The sequence below is a fragment of the Tachyglossus aculeatus genome, chromosome 19 (assembly GCF_015852505.1).
Source record: "Tachyglossus aculeatus isolate mTacAcu1 chromosome 19, mTacAcu1.pri, whole genome shotgun sequence".
Lineage (NCBI taxonomy): Eukaryota > Metazoa > Chordata > Mammalia > Monotremata > Tachyglossidae > Tachyglossus > Tachyglossus aculeatus.
The window spans coordinates 1,629,789-1,645,105 of NC_052084.1; the positions used below are offsets into that span (position 1 = coordinate 1,629,789).

The 15,317-nt window shown below is 46.3% G+C and overlaps 1 protein-coding gene across 1 annotated transcript in view; it reads right to left on the minus strand.

Annotated features, from left to right (window-relative positions):
- The window catches only part of NID1 (nidogen 1), a 64,158-nt gene extending 61,098 nt beyond the window's left edge, over positions 1-3,060 (minus strand). Inside the window, 1 exon segment of the mRNA XM_038761084.1 lies at positions 2,848-3,060. Coding sequence (XP_038617012.1) covers positions 2,848-3,030 — 183 coding nt within the window. The 5' untranslated portion in view covers positions 3,031-3,060.
- Positions 3,061-15,317: the final 12,257 nt, after the last annotated feature.

Genomic DNA, 15,317 nt, shown 5'->3' on the forward strand with positions numbered 1-15,317 from the left:
TAAGCGCTTGGGAGACGACCAAACTGGACACATTCCCTGCTTACACTGGTTTTCTACCCGGGGCCCGGGATCAGATTATTATTATTATTGCGGTATTTGTTAAGCGTGTACTCGGTGCCAGGCACTGTTCTAAGCACCGGGATAGATACGACTGTGAGCCCGCTGTTGGGTAGGGACCGTCTCTATATGTTGCCAGTTTGTACTTCCCAAGCGCTTAGTACAGTGCAACGCACACAGTAAGCGCTCAATAAATACGATTGAATGAATGAAATACAAGGTTGTCCCATGTGGGGCTCACAGTCTCAATCCCCATTTTACAGATGAGGTAACTGAGGCCCAGAGAGGTTAAGGGGCTTGCCCAAGGTCACCCAGCAGACAAGTAGTGGAGCCGGGATTAGAACCCACATCCTCTGACCCCCCAAGCCTGGGCTCTTTCCACCGAGCCACGCTGAGAGTAGCGACTTCCCCAAGGTCGCCCAGCAGACAAGTGGCAGAGGTGGGATTAATAACGATAATATCATCATCATCATCATCATCAATCGCATTTATTGAGCGCTTACTGTGTCCAGAGCACTGTACTAAGTGCTTGGGAAGTACAAATTGGCAACATATAGAGACGGTCCCTACCCAACAGTGGGCTCACAGTTGTATCTATCCCGGTGCTTAGAACAGTGCCTGGCACCGAGTACACGCTTAACAAATACCACAGTAATAATAATAATCTAATAATAATAATGACGGCATTTGATAAGGCACTGTACTAAGCGCTGGGGCGGATACAGGCAAATTGGATTGGACGCTGCCCCACGTGGGGCTCACGGCCTCCATCCCCATTTTCCAGATGAGCCACCTGAGGCCCAGAGAAGTGAAGCGACTCGCCCCAGGTCACCCAGCAGTCGTGACGGAGACGGGATTAATAATAATAACGTTGGTGTTTGTTAAGCAACAGGAGCAACGGAGAAGCAGCGCGGCTCCGTGGAAAGAGCCCGGGCTTTGGAGTCAGAGGTCAGGGGTTCAAATACCGACTCTGCCAATTGTCAGCTGTGTGACTTGGGGCAAGTCACTTCACTTCTCTGGGCCTCAGTTCCCTCATCTGTAAAATGGGGATGAAGGCTGTGAGCCCCCCCTAGGACAACCTGATCGCCTTGTATCCCCCCAGCGCTTGGAACAGTGCTTTGCACATAGTAAGCGCTTAATAAATACCATTATTATTATTATTATTTCGGGACCAAGAGGCCGAGGTGTGGAGGGGTTCATTCATTCATTCAATCAATCAATCGTATTTATTGAGCGCTTACTGTGTGCAGAGCACTGTACCAAGCGCTTGGGAAGTACAAGTTGGCAACATATAGAGACAGTCCCTACCCAACGGTGGGCTCACAGTCTAGAAGGGGGAGACAAGAGAACAAAACCAAACATACTAACACAATAAAATCGAGCGCTTACTGTGTGCAGAGCACTGGACTAAGCGCTTGGGAAGTCCAAATCGGCAACAATCATTCATTCAACGGTATTTCTTGAGCGCTTACTGCGTGCAGAGCACTGGACTAAGCGCTTGGGAAGTCCAAGTCGGCAACATTCATTCATTCAACGGTATTTACTGAGCGCTTACTGCGTGCAGAGCACTGGACTAAGCGCTTGGGAAGTCCAAGTCGGCAACATTCATTCATTCAACGGTATTTCTTGAGCGCTTACTGCGTGCAGAGCACTGTACTAAGAGCTTGGGAAGTCCAAGTCGGCAACATTCATTCAATCAACGGTATTTATTGAGCGCTTACTGTGTGCAGAGCACTGTACTAAGAGCTTGGGAAGTCCAAGTCGGCAACATTCATTCATTCAACGGTATTTACTGAGCGCTTACTGCGTGCAGAGCACTGGACTAAGCGCTTGGGAAGTCCAAGTCGGCAACATTCATTCATTCAACGGTATTTCTTGAGCGCTTACTGCGTGCAGAGCACTGTACTGAGAGCTTGGGAAGTCCAAGTCGGCAACATTCATTCAATCAACGGTATTTATTGAGCGCTTACTGTGTGCAGAGCACTGTACTAAGAGCTTGGGAAGTCCAAGTCGGCAACATTCATTCATTCAACGGTATTTATTTAGCGCTTACTGCGTGCAGAGCACTGGACTAAGCGCTTGGGAAGTCCAAGTCGGCAACATTCATTCATTCAACGGTATTTATTGAGCGCCTACTGCGTGCAGAGCACTGGACTAAGAGCTTGGGAAGTCCAAATCGGCAACAATCATTCATTCAACGGTATTTCTTGAGCGCTTACTGCGTGCAGAGCACTGGACTAAGCGCTTGGGAAGTCCAAGTCGGCAACATTCATTCATTCAACGGTATTTATTGAGCGCCTACTGCGTGCAGAGCACTGGACTAAGAGCTTGGGAAGTCCAAGTCGGCAGCATTCATTCATTCAATGGTACTTCTTGAGCGTTTACTGTGTGCAGAGCACTGGACCAAGAGCTTGGGAAGTCCAAGTCGGCAACATTCATTCATTCAACGGTATTTACTGAGCGCTTACTGCGTGCAGAGCACTGGACTAAGCGCTTGGGAAGTCCAAGTCGGCAACACTCATTCATTCAATGGTATTTCTTGAGCGCTTACTGTGTGCTCAAGTCGGCAACATCTAGAGACAGTCCCTACCCAACAGCGGGCTCCCAGTCTATACGTTGCCAACTTGGACTTCCCAAGCGCTTAGTCCAGTGCTCTGCACACAGTAAGCGCTCAATAAATACGCTTGATTGATTGATAGAAGGGGTTGCCCTTTCCCCCCCGCCGAAGATCCGTCCATTCGGGCCTCCCTCCCCGAGGGCCAGTCCCTCTCCCCGGGCCCCGACCCTCACATAGACGTTGTGCAGGGCGTCCAGTTGGTAGAAGTGGAGTCGGTTTCGGAGTAGGAGAGGTGGGGCCACCCTGTCGTCGCCGGGCTGCAGCTGCAGGTCGCCCTGGTTGGGGCCGTAGGGGAAGAGGCCAGTCCGACTGAGGCCCAGGCCCGGACCGGACAAGTCCAGCAGTAGCCCTAGCATGAGTCCCAGAAGCCTCCGCGGCCGTGACCCCTGACCCTTCTCCATCTCCATCCCCATCCCCTCCATCCCCGCAGGACCGCTCTCCCCGTCCACGCCGCGGGCTTTAAACTCCCGAGGGGGCGTGGCCTGGAGGCCCCCGCCAATCAGCGGGCATCGCCGGAGGGGACGGACCAATGGCAGCGCGGAGTGGGCGGGGCCAGGCGCGGGCGGGGAGCGGCGCCCCCTGGCGGCCGGGACCGGCACTGGGGGCTGCTGGGGCAGCAGGGAGCAGAGGGAGATCGTTCGTTCGTTCGTTCGTTCGTTCGTTCGTTCGTTCGTTCGTTCGTTCGTTCGTTCGTTCGTTCGTTCGTTCGTTCGTTCGTTCGTTCGTTCGTTCGTTCGTTCGTTCGTTCGTTCGTTCGTTCGTTCGTTCGTGCGTTCGTGCGTTCGTTCGCGCGTTCGTTCATTCATTCAATCGTATTTATTGAGCGCTTCCTGGGTGCAGAGCACTGGACTAAGCGCTTGGGAAGTACAAGTCGGCAACATCTAGAGACGGTCCCCACCCTACCCAAAATAAAATAAATAGAATGAATATGTTCATTCATTCATTCATTCATTAATCGTATTTATTGATCAATCGATCAATCAATCAATCGTATTTATTGAGCGCTTACTGGGTGCAGAGCACTGGACTAAGCGCTTGGGAAGTACAAGTCGGCAACATCTAGAGACGGTCCCTACCCTACCCAACCCTACCCAAAATAAAATAAATAGAATAAATATGTTCATTTATTCATTCATTCAATCGTATTTATTGATCAATCAATCAATCAATCGTATTTACTGAGCGCTTAGTGGGTGCAGAGCACTGGACTAAGCGCTTGGGAAGTACAAGTCGGCAACATCTAGAGACGGTCCCTACCCTACCCAACCCTACCCAAAATAAAATAAATAGAATGAATATGTCCATTCATTCATTCATTCATTCATTGTATTTATTGATCAATCAATCAATCAATCAATCGTATTTATTGAGCGCTTACTGGGTGCAGAGCACTGGACTAAGCGCTTGGGAAGTACAAGTCGGCAACATCTAGAGACGGTCCCTACCCTACCCAACCCTACCCAAAATAAAATAAATAGAATAAATATGTTCATTCATTCATTCATTCAATCGTATTTATTGATCAATCGATCAATCAATCAATCGTATTTATTGAGCGCTTACTGGGTGCAGAGCACTGGACTAAGCGCTTGGGAAGTACAGGTTGGCAACACATAGAGACGGTCCCTACCCAACAGTGGGCTCACAGTCTAAAAGGCTACTGAGTGCTTACTGGGTGCAGAGCACTGTACTAAGCGCTTGGGAAGTCCAAGTTGGCAACATCTAGAGCCGGTCCCTACCCAACAGCGGGCTCACAGTCTCAAAGGGGGAGACAGAGAAGAAGACAAGACATATTAACAAAATAAAATAAATAGAATAAATATGTTCATTCATTCATTCAATCGTATTTATTGAGCGCTTACTGTGTGCAGAGCACTGGACTAAGCGCTTGGGAAGTCCAAGTTGGCAACATATAGAGACGGTCCCTACCCAACAGTGGGCTTACAGGCTAGAAGGGGGAGACAGACAACAAAACAAGACATATTCACAAAATAAAATAAATAGAAAAAATATGTTCATTCATTCATTCATTCAATCGTATTTATTGAGCGCTTACTGTGTGCAGAGCACTGGACTAAGCGCTTGGGAAGTCCAAGTTGGCAACATATAGAGACGGTCCCTGCCCAACAGCGGACTCACAGTCTAGAAGGGGGAGACAGAGAACAAGACAAGACATATTAACAAAATAAAATAAATAGAATAAATATGTACAAATAAAATAAATAAACAAATAGAGTAATAAATACTCGTTCATTCGTTCACTCGCTCATTCATTCGTAGCGTGGCTCAGTGGAAAGAGCCCGGGCTTTGGAGTCAGAGGTCATGGGTTTGAATCCCAGCTTCGCCACGTGTCAGCTGTGTGACACTGGGGAAGTCACTGCACTTCTCTAGGCCTCAGTGACCTCATCTGTAAAATGGGGATGACGACTGTGAGCCCCCCATGGGACAACCTGATCACCTTGTATCTCCCCATGGCTTAGAACAGTGCTCTGCACACAGTAAGCGCTCAATAAATATAATAATAATAATGATGATGGCTTTATTTATTTATTTATTTTACTTGTACATAGCTATTCTATTTATTTTATTTTGTTAATATGTTTTGTTTTGTTCTCTGTCTCCCCCTTCTAGACTGTGAGCCTGCTGTTGGGTAAGGACCGTCTCTATATGTTGCCAACTTGTACTTCCCAAGCGCTAAGTACAGTGCTCTGCACACAGTAAGCGCTCAATAAATATGACTGATTGATTGATTGATTTGTTAAGCACCTATTATGTCTGCTGTGTGATATTGGGCAAGTCACTTCACTTCTCTAGGCCTCAGTTCCCTCATCTGGAAAATGGGGATGAAGACTGTGAGCCCCATGTGGGACAACCTGATCACCTTATATCTCCCCAGGGCTTAGAACAGTGCTCTGCACACAGTAAGCGCTCAATAAATAATCATAATAATGATGGCATTTGTTAAGTGCCTACTATGTGCCAAGGTAATCACCTTGTATCGCCCCAGGGCTTAGAACAGTGCTTGGCACGTAGTAAGCGCTTAACAAATGCCATCATCATTATTATTATTTTTTATTGAGCGCTTACTGTGTGCAGAGCACTGGTGACTGTACTCTCCCAAGCGTTTAGTACAGTGCTCTGCACACAGTAAGCACTCAATAAATATGATTGAATGAAGGAATGAATGTGTCTATGGTTCTATTGTACTCTCCCAAGCACTTAGTACAGTGCTCTGGACACAGTAAACGCTCAATAAATATGATTGAATGAATGAATGAATGAATGTGTCTGTTTATGGTTCTTTTGTACTCTCCAAACGCTTAGTACAGTGCTCGCCACACAGTAAGCGCTCAATAAATACGTTTGACTGACAGACTAAGCTCACTATGGGCAGTACTCTGCTGTACTGAACTGCCCCAAGGGCTTAATACAGTTCTTTGCACACAGTAAGCGCTCAATAAATACGATTGAATGAATCGATGTGTCTGTTTATTGTTCTGTTGTACTCTCCTAAGCGCTTAGTACAGTGCTCTGTACACGGTAAGCACTCAATAAATACGTCTGACTGACTGACTAAGCTCACTGTTGGCAGGGAACGTACCTACTAACTCATTCATTCATTCAATCGTATTTATTGAGCGCTTACTGTGTGCAAAGAACTGTATTTAAGCCCTTGGGACAGTCCAGTACAGTGCTCTGCAGATAGTTAGTGCTCAGTAACTACCATAAATTGATTGACTGATCAATTGATTATAGGGTCACCATCACGAGCCTTTCTATTTATTTTATTTCGTTAATATGTTTTGTTCTGTTGGCTGTCTCCCCAGTTCTAGACTGTGAGCCCATTGTTGGGTGGGGACCGTCTCTATATGTGCCAAATTGTTCTTCCCAAGCGCTTAGTACAGTGCTCTGCACACAGTAAGCGCTCAATAAATATGATTGAATGAATGAATGAATGAACATTGGCCCTCTCTGCCCCACATACCTTAATAATAATAATAATAATGATGGCATTTATTAAGCGCTTACTATGTGCAAAGCACTGTTCTAAGCACCTTAACCCTCGCCACCCACCCATCACTGACGTCTTTGAGTACAAAAGAAAATTTGACATAGGGAGATCCCTGCCTCTCGCTTCTAGCCCCGTCTCCCAAGCGCTTAGTACAGTGCTCTGCACCCAGTGAGCGCTCAATAAATACGATCGGACGAACGAATGAATCCTAATGCCGATTTTCAGGGATCCCCTTACAGTAGGAAAGTTGCAACTCATTCCCCATTTCTGAGTTTCTGTAAACGAGGATATTCTATCTTTCTAGCCGGAGGAGGCCCCGGGGGTTTGGAAAGCATTAAATAAATCCAAATTAATTTGGACAAACCTCAGAGGTCGCTTCTAACACTGCCCCGCCTCGGTTCGTCCAGCTAATGAAAATTGGATTGCGCGTCTAAAGTTTCTTAGTGTTTTTCAGGGGATATTTATAGCCGCCCTCCATTGTACAATATCCTGGAAGGCAGGATGTCAGAAAATGGAAAGTTTCAAGGATCTTTCCTGCTTCTGGTGATGAATAAAGGGCATTCCTTAGTATGGGATCGTGTTCCTTGACTGGTGCTTTGGCCACGTTTAGCGACGACGGCTTTCGGAAAGCTCAATTTCCGCCACCGGCCGAGGCTGGGGATTCATTCAGCCGTTTGTGCTCTTGAGACAATTAACGGCGCTAATGAGAATCAGGGATGGACTGGCTTGGAAATTCTTAGCAGGAAGTCCCGTGAGCCGGAGCGGAAGGAAGCGGGGAGGTTTTTGAGCAGCGGAGGAAACTCCAAGCTTAGGAAAAGCAGCGTGGCCTAGTAGAAAGAGACCGGGCCTGGGAATCGGAGAGCCTGGGTTCTAATCCTGTATATATCATCATCAATCGTATTTATTGAGCGCTTACTATGTGCAGAGCACTGTACTAAGTGCTTGGGAAGTACAAATTGGCAACATATAAAGACAGTCCCTACCCAACAGTGGGCTCACAGTCTATATATGTTTGTACACATTTATTACTCCTAATTTATTTTCCATGTACATATTTATTCTATTTATTTCATTTGGTTTATATGTTTTGTTTTGTTGTCCGTCTCCCCTTTCTAGACTGTGAGCCTGCTTTTGGGTAGGGACCGTCTCTCTGTGTTGCCAACTTGGACTTCCCAAGCGCTTAGTACAGCGCTCTGCACACAGTAAGCGCTCAATAAATACGATCGAATGAAGGAATGAATAATCCCAGCTCCGCCACTTGTCTTCTGAGTGACGTTTCGCGGTTCACTTAACTTCTCTGTGCCTCAACTGTAAAAAGAGGATTGAGACTGTGAGCCCCATTTTGTTAATATGCTTGGTTTGGTTCTCTGTCTCCCCCTTCTAGACTGTGAGCCCACTGTTGGGTAGGGACCGTCTCTATATGTTGCCAACTTGGACTTCCCAAGCGCTTAGTACAGTGCTCTGCACACAGTAAGCGCTCAATAAATATGATTGATTGATTGATTGATTGATTCAGCGCTTAGAACAGTGCTTGGCACATAGTAAGCGCTTAATAAATGCCATATTATTATTATTATGTGGGACATGGACACATAGTAAGCCTTTGACAAATACCACTGAAAAATGACAAAAAAACATATAAGGAACTGCTCAGAGCTGGATAAAAGAGGGGCACGATGAGGGGGAAATAAAGGGGGTTTTGCTCCTTCCACTCTGTGCCAAGCACTGTGCTAAGTGCTGAGGTAGAAACCGGTTTATCGGCTCGGACTCAATCCATGTCACTCATCCGGCTCATAATCCGAGAGAGGACAAGGTTGTATTATACTCTCCCAAGTGCTCTGTATACCATAAGTGCTCAATAAATACAACTGATTGATTGATTCTCAGAGAGGTTAAGTGATTTGGCCAAGACCACACAGCAGGGGAGAGGGGCAGTGCCAGAGGTGAGATTAATGATGTGTATATAATCCTATTTATCTATTTTGATATTATTGTTTTGTTTTGTTTTCTGAGGGACAGTGCCAGTGTTGAGATTACACAGCACCTGTATATATGTATATATGTTTGTACATATTTATCACTCTATTTATTTATTTATTTATCTTACTTGTACATATCTATTCTATTTATTTTATTTTGTTAGTATGTTTGGTTTTGTTTTTGTTTTGTTTTCTGAGGGACAGTGCCAGTGTTGAGATTACACAGCACTTGTATATATGTATATATGTTTGTACATATTTATCACTCTATTTATTTATTTATTTATCTTACTTGTACATATCTATTCTATTTATTTTATTTTGTTAGTATGTTTGGTTTTGTTCTCTATCTCCCCCTTCTAGACTGTGAGCCCACTGTTGGGTAGGAACTGTCTCTATATGTTGCCAACTTGTACTTCCCAAGCGCTTAGTACAGTGCTCTGCACACAGTAAGTGCTCAATAAATATGATTGATTGATTGATTAATGATGCGTATATAATTCTATTTCTCTATTTTGATGTTATTGTTTTGTTTTGTTGTCAGTCTCCCCCTTCTAGATTGTGAGCCTATTGTTGGGTAGGAATTGTCTCTATCTGTTGCGGAACTGTACTTTCCAAGCGCTTAGTACAGTGCTCAGCACTCAATAAATACGATTGAATGAATGAATGAACGAAAAGCCAGGTCTCCCGGGCTCTTTCCATTCAGCTGTACTGCCCCAGCTCTCTCTAATAACAATAATGATGGCATTTATTAAGCGCTTACTATGTGCAAAGCACTGTTGTGGGCAGGGAATGCGTCTGTTTAATATCCTAGTGTCCTCCCCCAAGCGCTTAGTAAAGTGCTGGGCACACAGAAAGCGCTCAATAAATGTGATTAACTGACTCCCAAATGACCCCACCTCTTGGGGCCTCAGTTTAATAATAACTATTTCCTCACGTGAAATTGGCTCAGATTCTGGGTATTCCTGGGAGCCAAATGGGGGAATGAAAGGGAATCGAAGTCCTTAAGAGACAAACCCTCGGGCAGCAGATTTGAATGGGAATTTTCTGTCTTGATTTTTGGGGGAACATCATAGTGGCTATCTCCCCACTTTAAGGCCCAGAAGATGGCACCACAGCCTATATTTTTCTCCCAAAAAACACATTTATCTTTCAGCCCAAGGAGAGAATTTCATCTTCCATTTAAGCACAAATCGGTTCTTCTTCAGAGTGCGCAAGACAATCTTCACAGCGTCGAGAACTTTAGTTTTCCCTAGCCTTTTCACACCACTGATCTCCTGAGAAGCAGAGTGGCTCAGTGGAAAAAGCCCTTGCTTGGGAGTCGGAGGTCATGGGTTCTAATCCCGCTTCTGCCACTTGTCTGCTGTGTGACCTTGGGCAAGTCACTTCACTTCTCTGAGCCTCAGTGACCTCATCTCTTCAAAGCCTGAGAGCTCACCTCCTCCAGGAGGCCTTCCCAGACTGAGCCCCCTCCTCCCCCTCCCCATCCTATATGTTGCCAACTTGTACTTCCCCAGCGCTTAGTACAGTCCTCTGCACACAGTAAGCGCTCAATAAATACGACTGAATGAATGAATGAATGAATGAAATCCAAGCAGACAAGTGGCAGAGCAGGATTAGAACCCAGGTCCTTCTGATTCCCAGCCCGGTGCTTTATCCACTAATAATAATAATTGTGGTATGGGTTAAGCGCTAACTACGTGCAAGCCACTGTACTAAGCACTGGGGTGGATAGAAGAAAAACAAGTTGAACACAGTCCCTGTCCCATGTGGGGCTCACAGCCTCGATCCCCATTTTACAGATGAGGTAACGGAGGCTCAGAGAAGCAAAGTGACTTGCCCAAGGTCCCACAGCAGACAAATGCCGGAGCCAGGATTAGAACCCACGACCTGATTATCTTCTATCTACTCCAGCGCTTAGAACAGTGCTCGGCACAGAGTACACTGGAAAGAGCCCGGCCTTTGGAGTCAGAGGCCGTGGGTTCAAATCCCGGCTCCGCCAATTGTCAGCTGGGTGACTTTGGGCAAGTCACTTCACTTCTCTGGGCCTCAGTGACCTCATCTGGAAAATGGGGATGAAGATCGGGAGCCCCCCGTGGGACAACCTGATCACCTTGGAACGCCCGCAGCGCTTAGAACTGTGCTTTGCACATAGTAAGCGCTTAATCCATGCCATTACTATTACTATTATTATTAATAAATGCCATAATTATTATTATTATGGCCTTCTGACCCCCAGGGTCATTTTCTATCCACTAGGCCATGGTGCTGCTTCTGTTCTGCTTTAGCGAAGAAGTATCTCGACTGATCTTTGAGAAAGAGAAGCAGAGAGAAGCAGTGTGGCTCAGTGGAAAGAGCCCGGGCTTTGGAGTCAAAGGTCATGGGTTCGAATCCCAGCTCCACCACATGTCTGCTGTGTGACCTTGGGCAAGTCACTTAACTTCTCTGAGCCTCAGTTACCTCATCTGTAAAATGGGGATTAAGACAGTGAACCCCACATGGGACAACCTGATCACTTTGTATCCCCCCCAGCGCTTAGAACAGTGCTTTGCACATAGTAAGCGCTTAACAGATGCCAACATTATTATTATTATTATTATCTTTGGATGGGCAGGGTTGGGAGCAGAAGGAGGTAGGAAAGATTGGCTGCTTCTCAATCTACCCATTGCGCAGCCTTTTATTATCTCTGGGAAAGACTCCTTTTGGCTTCGCCCACCTCCTGACCTCTACTCTGATGGCTTCCTGCCCCACCTTTCCCTAAAAATTCCCCTGCTCCAGACACCAACCTGCCCTCACATGTTGCTCTCATCTACCTGAACCAAAATTTACCAGGGCATTCATTCAATCGTATTTATTGAGCGCTTACTGCATGCAGAGCACTGTACTAAGCACTTGGGAAGTACAAGTTGGCAACATCTAGAGACGGTCCCTACCCAACAGCGGGCTCACAGTCTAGAAGGGGGAGGCGGACAACAAAACAAAACATATTAACAAAATAAAATAAATAGAATAAATATGTACAAGTAAAATAAATAAATAGAGTAATAAATCTGTACAAACATATATACATATATACAGGTGCTGTGGGGATGGGAAGGAGGTAAGGTGGGGGCTCAGTCTGGGCCCTGGAACCAGTTTCAGCTCGGTCACCAGTCTGCTGGGTGGCCTTGGGTGAGTCACTTAACCTCTCTGGGCCTTGGTTTCCCATCTGAATAATGGGGACCACAATCCCTGCCCTTCTTGCCTCGCAGGGAGAAAATGAGATGATTGATGTGAAAGCACTTAAGAAAAATAAAAGGACTCTCAAATACAAGGCGTTCTTGAGGGCAAGGACACCGATTACGGGGTGGGTCTTGAAGAATAGCGATAACCATAATAATAATAATAATAATGACGGTGTTTATAAAGTGCTGGGGTAGATAGAAGATAATTTGATTGGGAATAGCCCCTGTTCATTAATTCATTCACGCAAGCGTATTTATTATTAATAATAATAATAATAATTTTGGTATTTGTTAAGCGCTTACTATGTGCAAAGCGCTGTTCTAAGCGCTGAGGAGGATACAAGGTGATCAGGTTGTCCCATGTGGGACTCACAATCTTTATCCCATTTTACAGATGAGGGAACTTTGGCACAGAGAAGTTAAGTGACTTGCCCAAGGTCATACAGCTGACAAGCGGTGGAGCGGGGATTTGAACCCATGACCTCTGACTCCCAAGCCCGGGCTCTTTCCACTGACCCACGCTGCTTGAGCTCTTAGTGTGGGCACACATGAGCCCACTGTTGGGTAGGGACCGTCTCTATATGTTGCCAACTTGTACTTCCCAAGCGCTTAGTCCAGTGCTCTGCACACAGTAAGCGCTCAATAAATACAATTGAATGAATGAATGAATGAATGTATAAATAGGATTGAATGAATGAATGAATGTAGTAAGGGCTTGGGCAGTACAAGCGCTTGAGAAGCAGCGTGGCTCAGTGGAAAGAGCCCGGGCTTTGGAGTCAGAGGTCATGGGTTCGAATCCCTGCTCCACCACTTGTCAGCTGTGTGACCTTAGGCAAGTCACTTAACTTCTCCGGGCCTCAGTTCCCTTTTCTGTAAAATGGGGACGAAGACTGTGAGCCCCATGTGGGACAACCTGATCACCTTGTATCCCCCCTAGTGCTTAGAACAGGGCTTTGCACATAGTAAGCGCCTAACAAGTGCATCATCATTAGTGTTCTTATAATTACAAGTTACTTGGGGCTTTCAGTCTAAGGAGAGCAGGGACAACCTGATCACTTGGCCCCCAGCGCTTAGAACAGCGCTCAATAAATACGATTGATTGATTGATTAGGGCAGGGGTCTGGGAGTCAGGAGGTTTGCTGCCATTTGTCTGCTGCATAAGCGCTTAGTACAGTGCTCTGCACACAGTAAGCGCTCAATAAATACGATTGATTGATTGATTAGGGCACGGGACGGGGAGTCAGGAGGTTTGCTGCCATTTGCCTGCTGCATAGGGTTAGGGCACGGGCCTGGGAGTCACAAGCTTTGCTGCCATTTGTCTGCTGCATAAGCGCTTAGTACAGTGCTCTGCACACAGTAAGTGCTCAATAAATACAATTGATTGATTGATTAGGGCAGGGGCCTGGGAGTCAGGAGATTTGCTGCCATTTGCCTGCTGCATAGGGTTAGGGCACGGGCCTGGGAGTCACGAGCTTTGCTGCCATTTGTCTGCTGCATAAGCGCTTAGTACAGTGCTCTGCACACAGTAAGCGCTCAATAAATACGATTGATTGATTGATTAGGGCACGGGATGGGGAGTCACAAGCTTTGCTGCCATTTGTCGGCTGCATGGGGATCCGCCCAGCTCACTCTCTTCCTCCCTTCAAAGCCCTACTGAGAGCTCACCTCCTCCAGGAGGCCTTCCCAGACTGAGCCCCTTCCTTCCTCTCCCCCTTGTCCCCCCATTTTACCTCCTTCCCTTCCCCACAGCACCTGTATATATGTATATATCTTTGTACATATTTATTACTCTGTTTATTTTACCTGTACATATCTATTCTATTTATTTTATTTTGTTAGTATGCTTGGTTTTGTTCTCTGTCTCCCCCTTTTAGACTGTGAGCCCACCGTTGGGTAGGGACTGTCTCTAGATGTTGCCAACTTGGACTTCCCAAGCGCTTAGTACAGTGCTCTGCACACAGTAAGCGCTCAATAAATATGATTGATGATGATGATGATGACTGTCTCTATATGTTGCCAACTTGTACTTCCCAAGCGCTTAGTACAGTGCTCTGCACACAGTAAGCACTCAATAAATACGATTAATTGATTGATTGATTGATAGGGCACGGGCCTGGGAGTCACTTGCTGCCATTTGTCTGCTGCATAGGAATCCGCCAAGCTAGCTCTCTTCCTCCCTTCAAGGCCCTACTGAGAGCTCACCTCCTCCAGGAGGCCTTCCCAGACTGAGCCCCTTCCTTCCTCTCCCCCTCGCCCCCCTCTCCATCCCCCATCTTACCTCCTTCCCTTCCCCACAGCACCTGTATATATGTATATATGTTTGTACATATTTATTATTCTATTTATTTATTTATTACTTGTACATATCTATTTTATTTATTTTATTTTGTTAGTATGTTTGGTTTTGTTCTCCGTCTCCCCCTTTTAGACTGTAAGCCCACTGTTGGGTAGGGACTGTCTCTATATGTTGGGTAGGGACTGTCTCTATATGTTGTCGACTTGTACTTCCCAAGCGCTTAGTACAGTGCTCCGCACACAGTAAGCGCTCAATAAATACGATTGATTGATTGATAGGGCAGGGGCCTGGGAGTCACAAGGTTTGCTACCATTTGTCTGCTGCATAGAGATCTGCCAAGCTAGCTCTCTTCCTCCCTTCAAGGCCCTACTGAGAGCTCACCTCTTCCAGGAGGCCTTCCCACACTGAGCCCCTTCCTTCCTCTCCCCCTCATCCCCCCTCCATCCCCCCATCTTACCTCTTTCTCTTCCCCACAGCACCTGTATATATGGATATATGTTTGTACAGATTTATTACTCTATTTATTTATTTATTTATTTATTTTACCTGTACATATCTATTCTATTTATTTTATTCTGTTAGTATGTTGGTTTTGTTCTCTTTCTCCCTCTTTTAGACTGTGAGCCCACTGTTGGGTAGGGACTGTCTCTATATGTTGCCAACTTGGACTTCCCAAGTGCTTAGTACAGTGCTCTGCACACAGTAAGCGCTCAATAAATACGATTGATTGGCACCTAGTAAGCGCTTAACAAAGCGCTTATCACTATGAAATGGTGACTGTGAAATGTGAAACGTGACGACGGTGCAATGATGACTCTAGACTGTGAGCCCGCTGTTGGGTAGGGACTGTCTCTATGTGTTGTACTTCCCAAGCGCTTAGTACAGTGCCCTGCACGCAGGAAGCACTCAATAAACACGACTGATTGATTGATTGATTGATGCAATGCGACTGCCGGGAGTGGCATCGTGTGGCCGGGGGGGGGGGGGGGGGGGGGGGGGGAGAACCGACCTGTCCCGCCTGTCTCGCCTGTCCCGCCATCGACCCCCGGCCCACGTCCTCCCCCAGGCCTGGAATGCCCCCAATCATCATCATCATCATCAATCGTATTTATTGAGCACTTACTATGTGCAG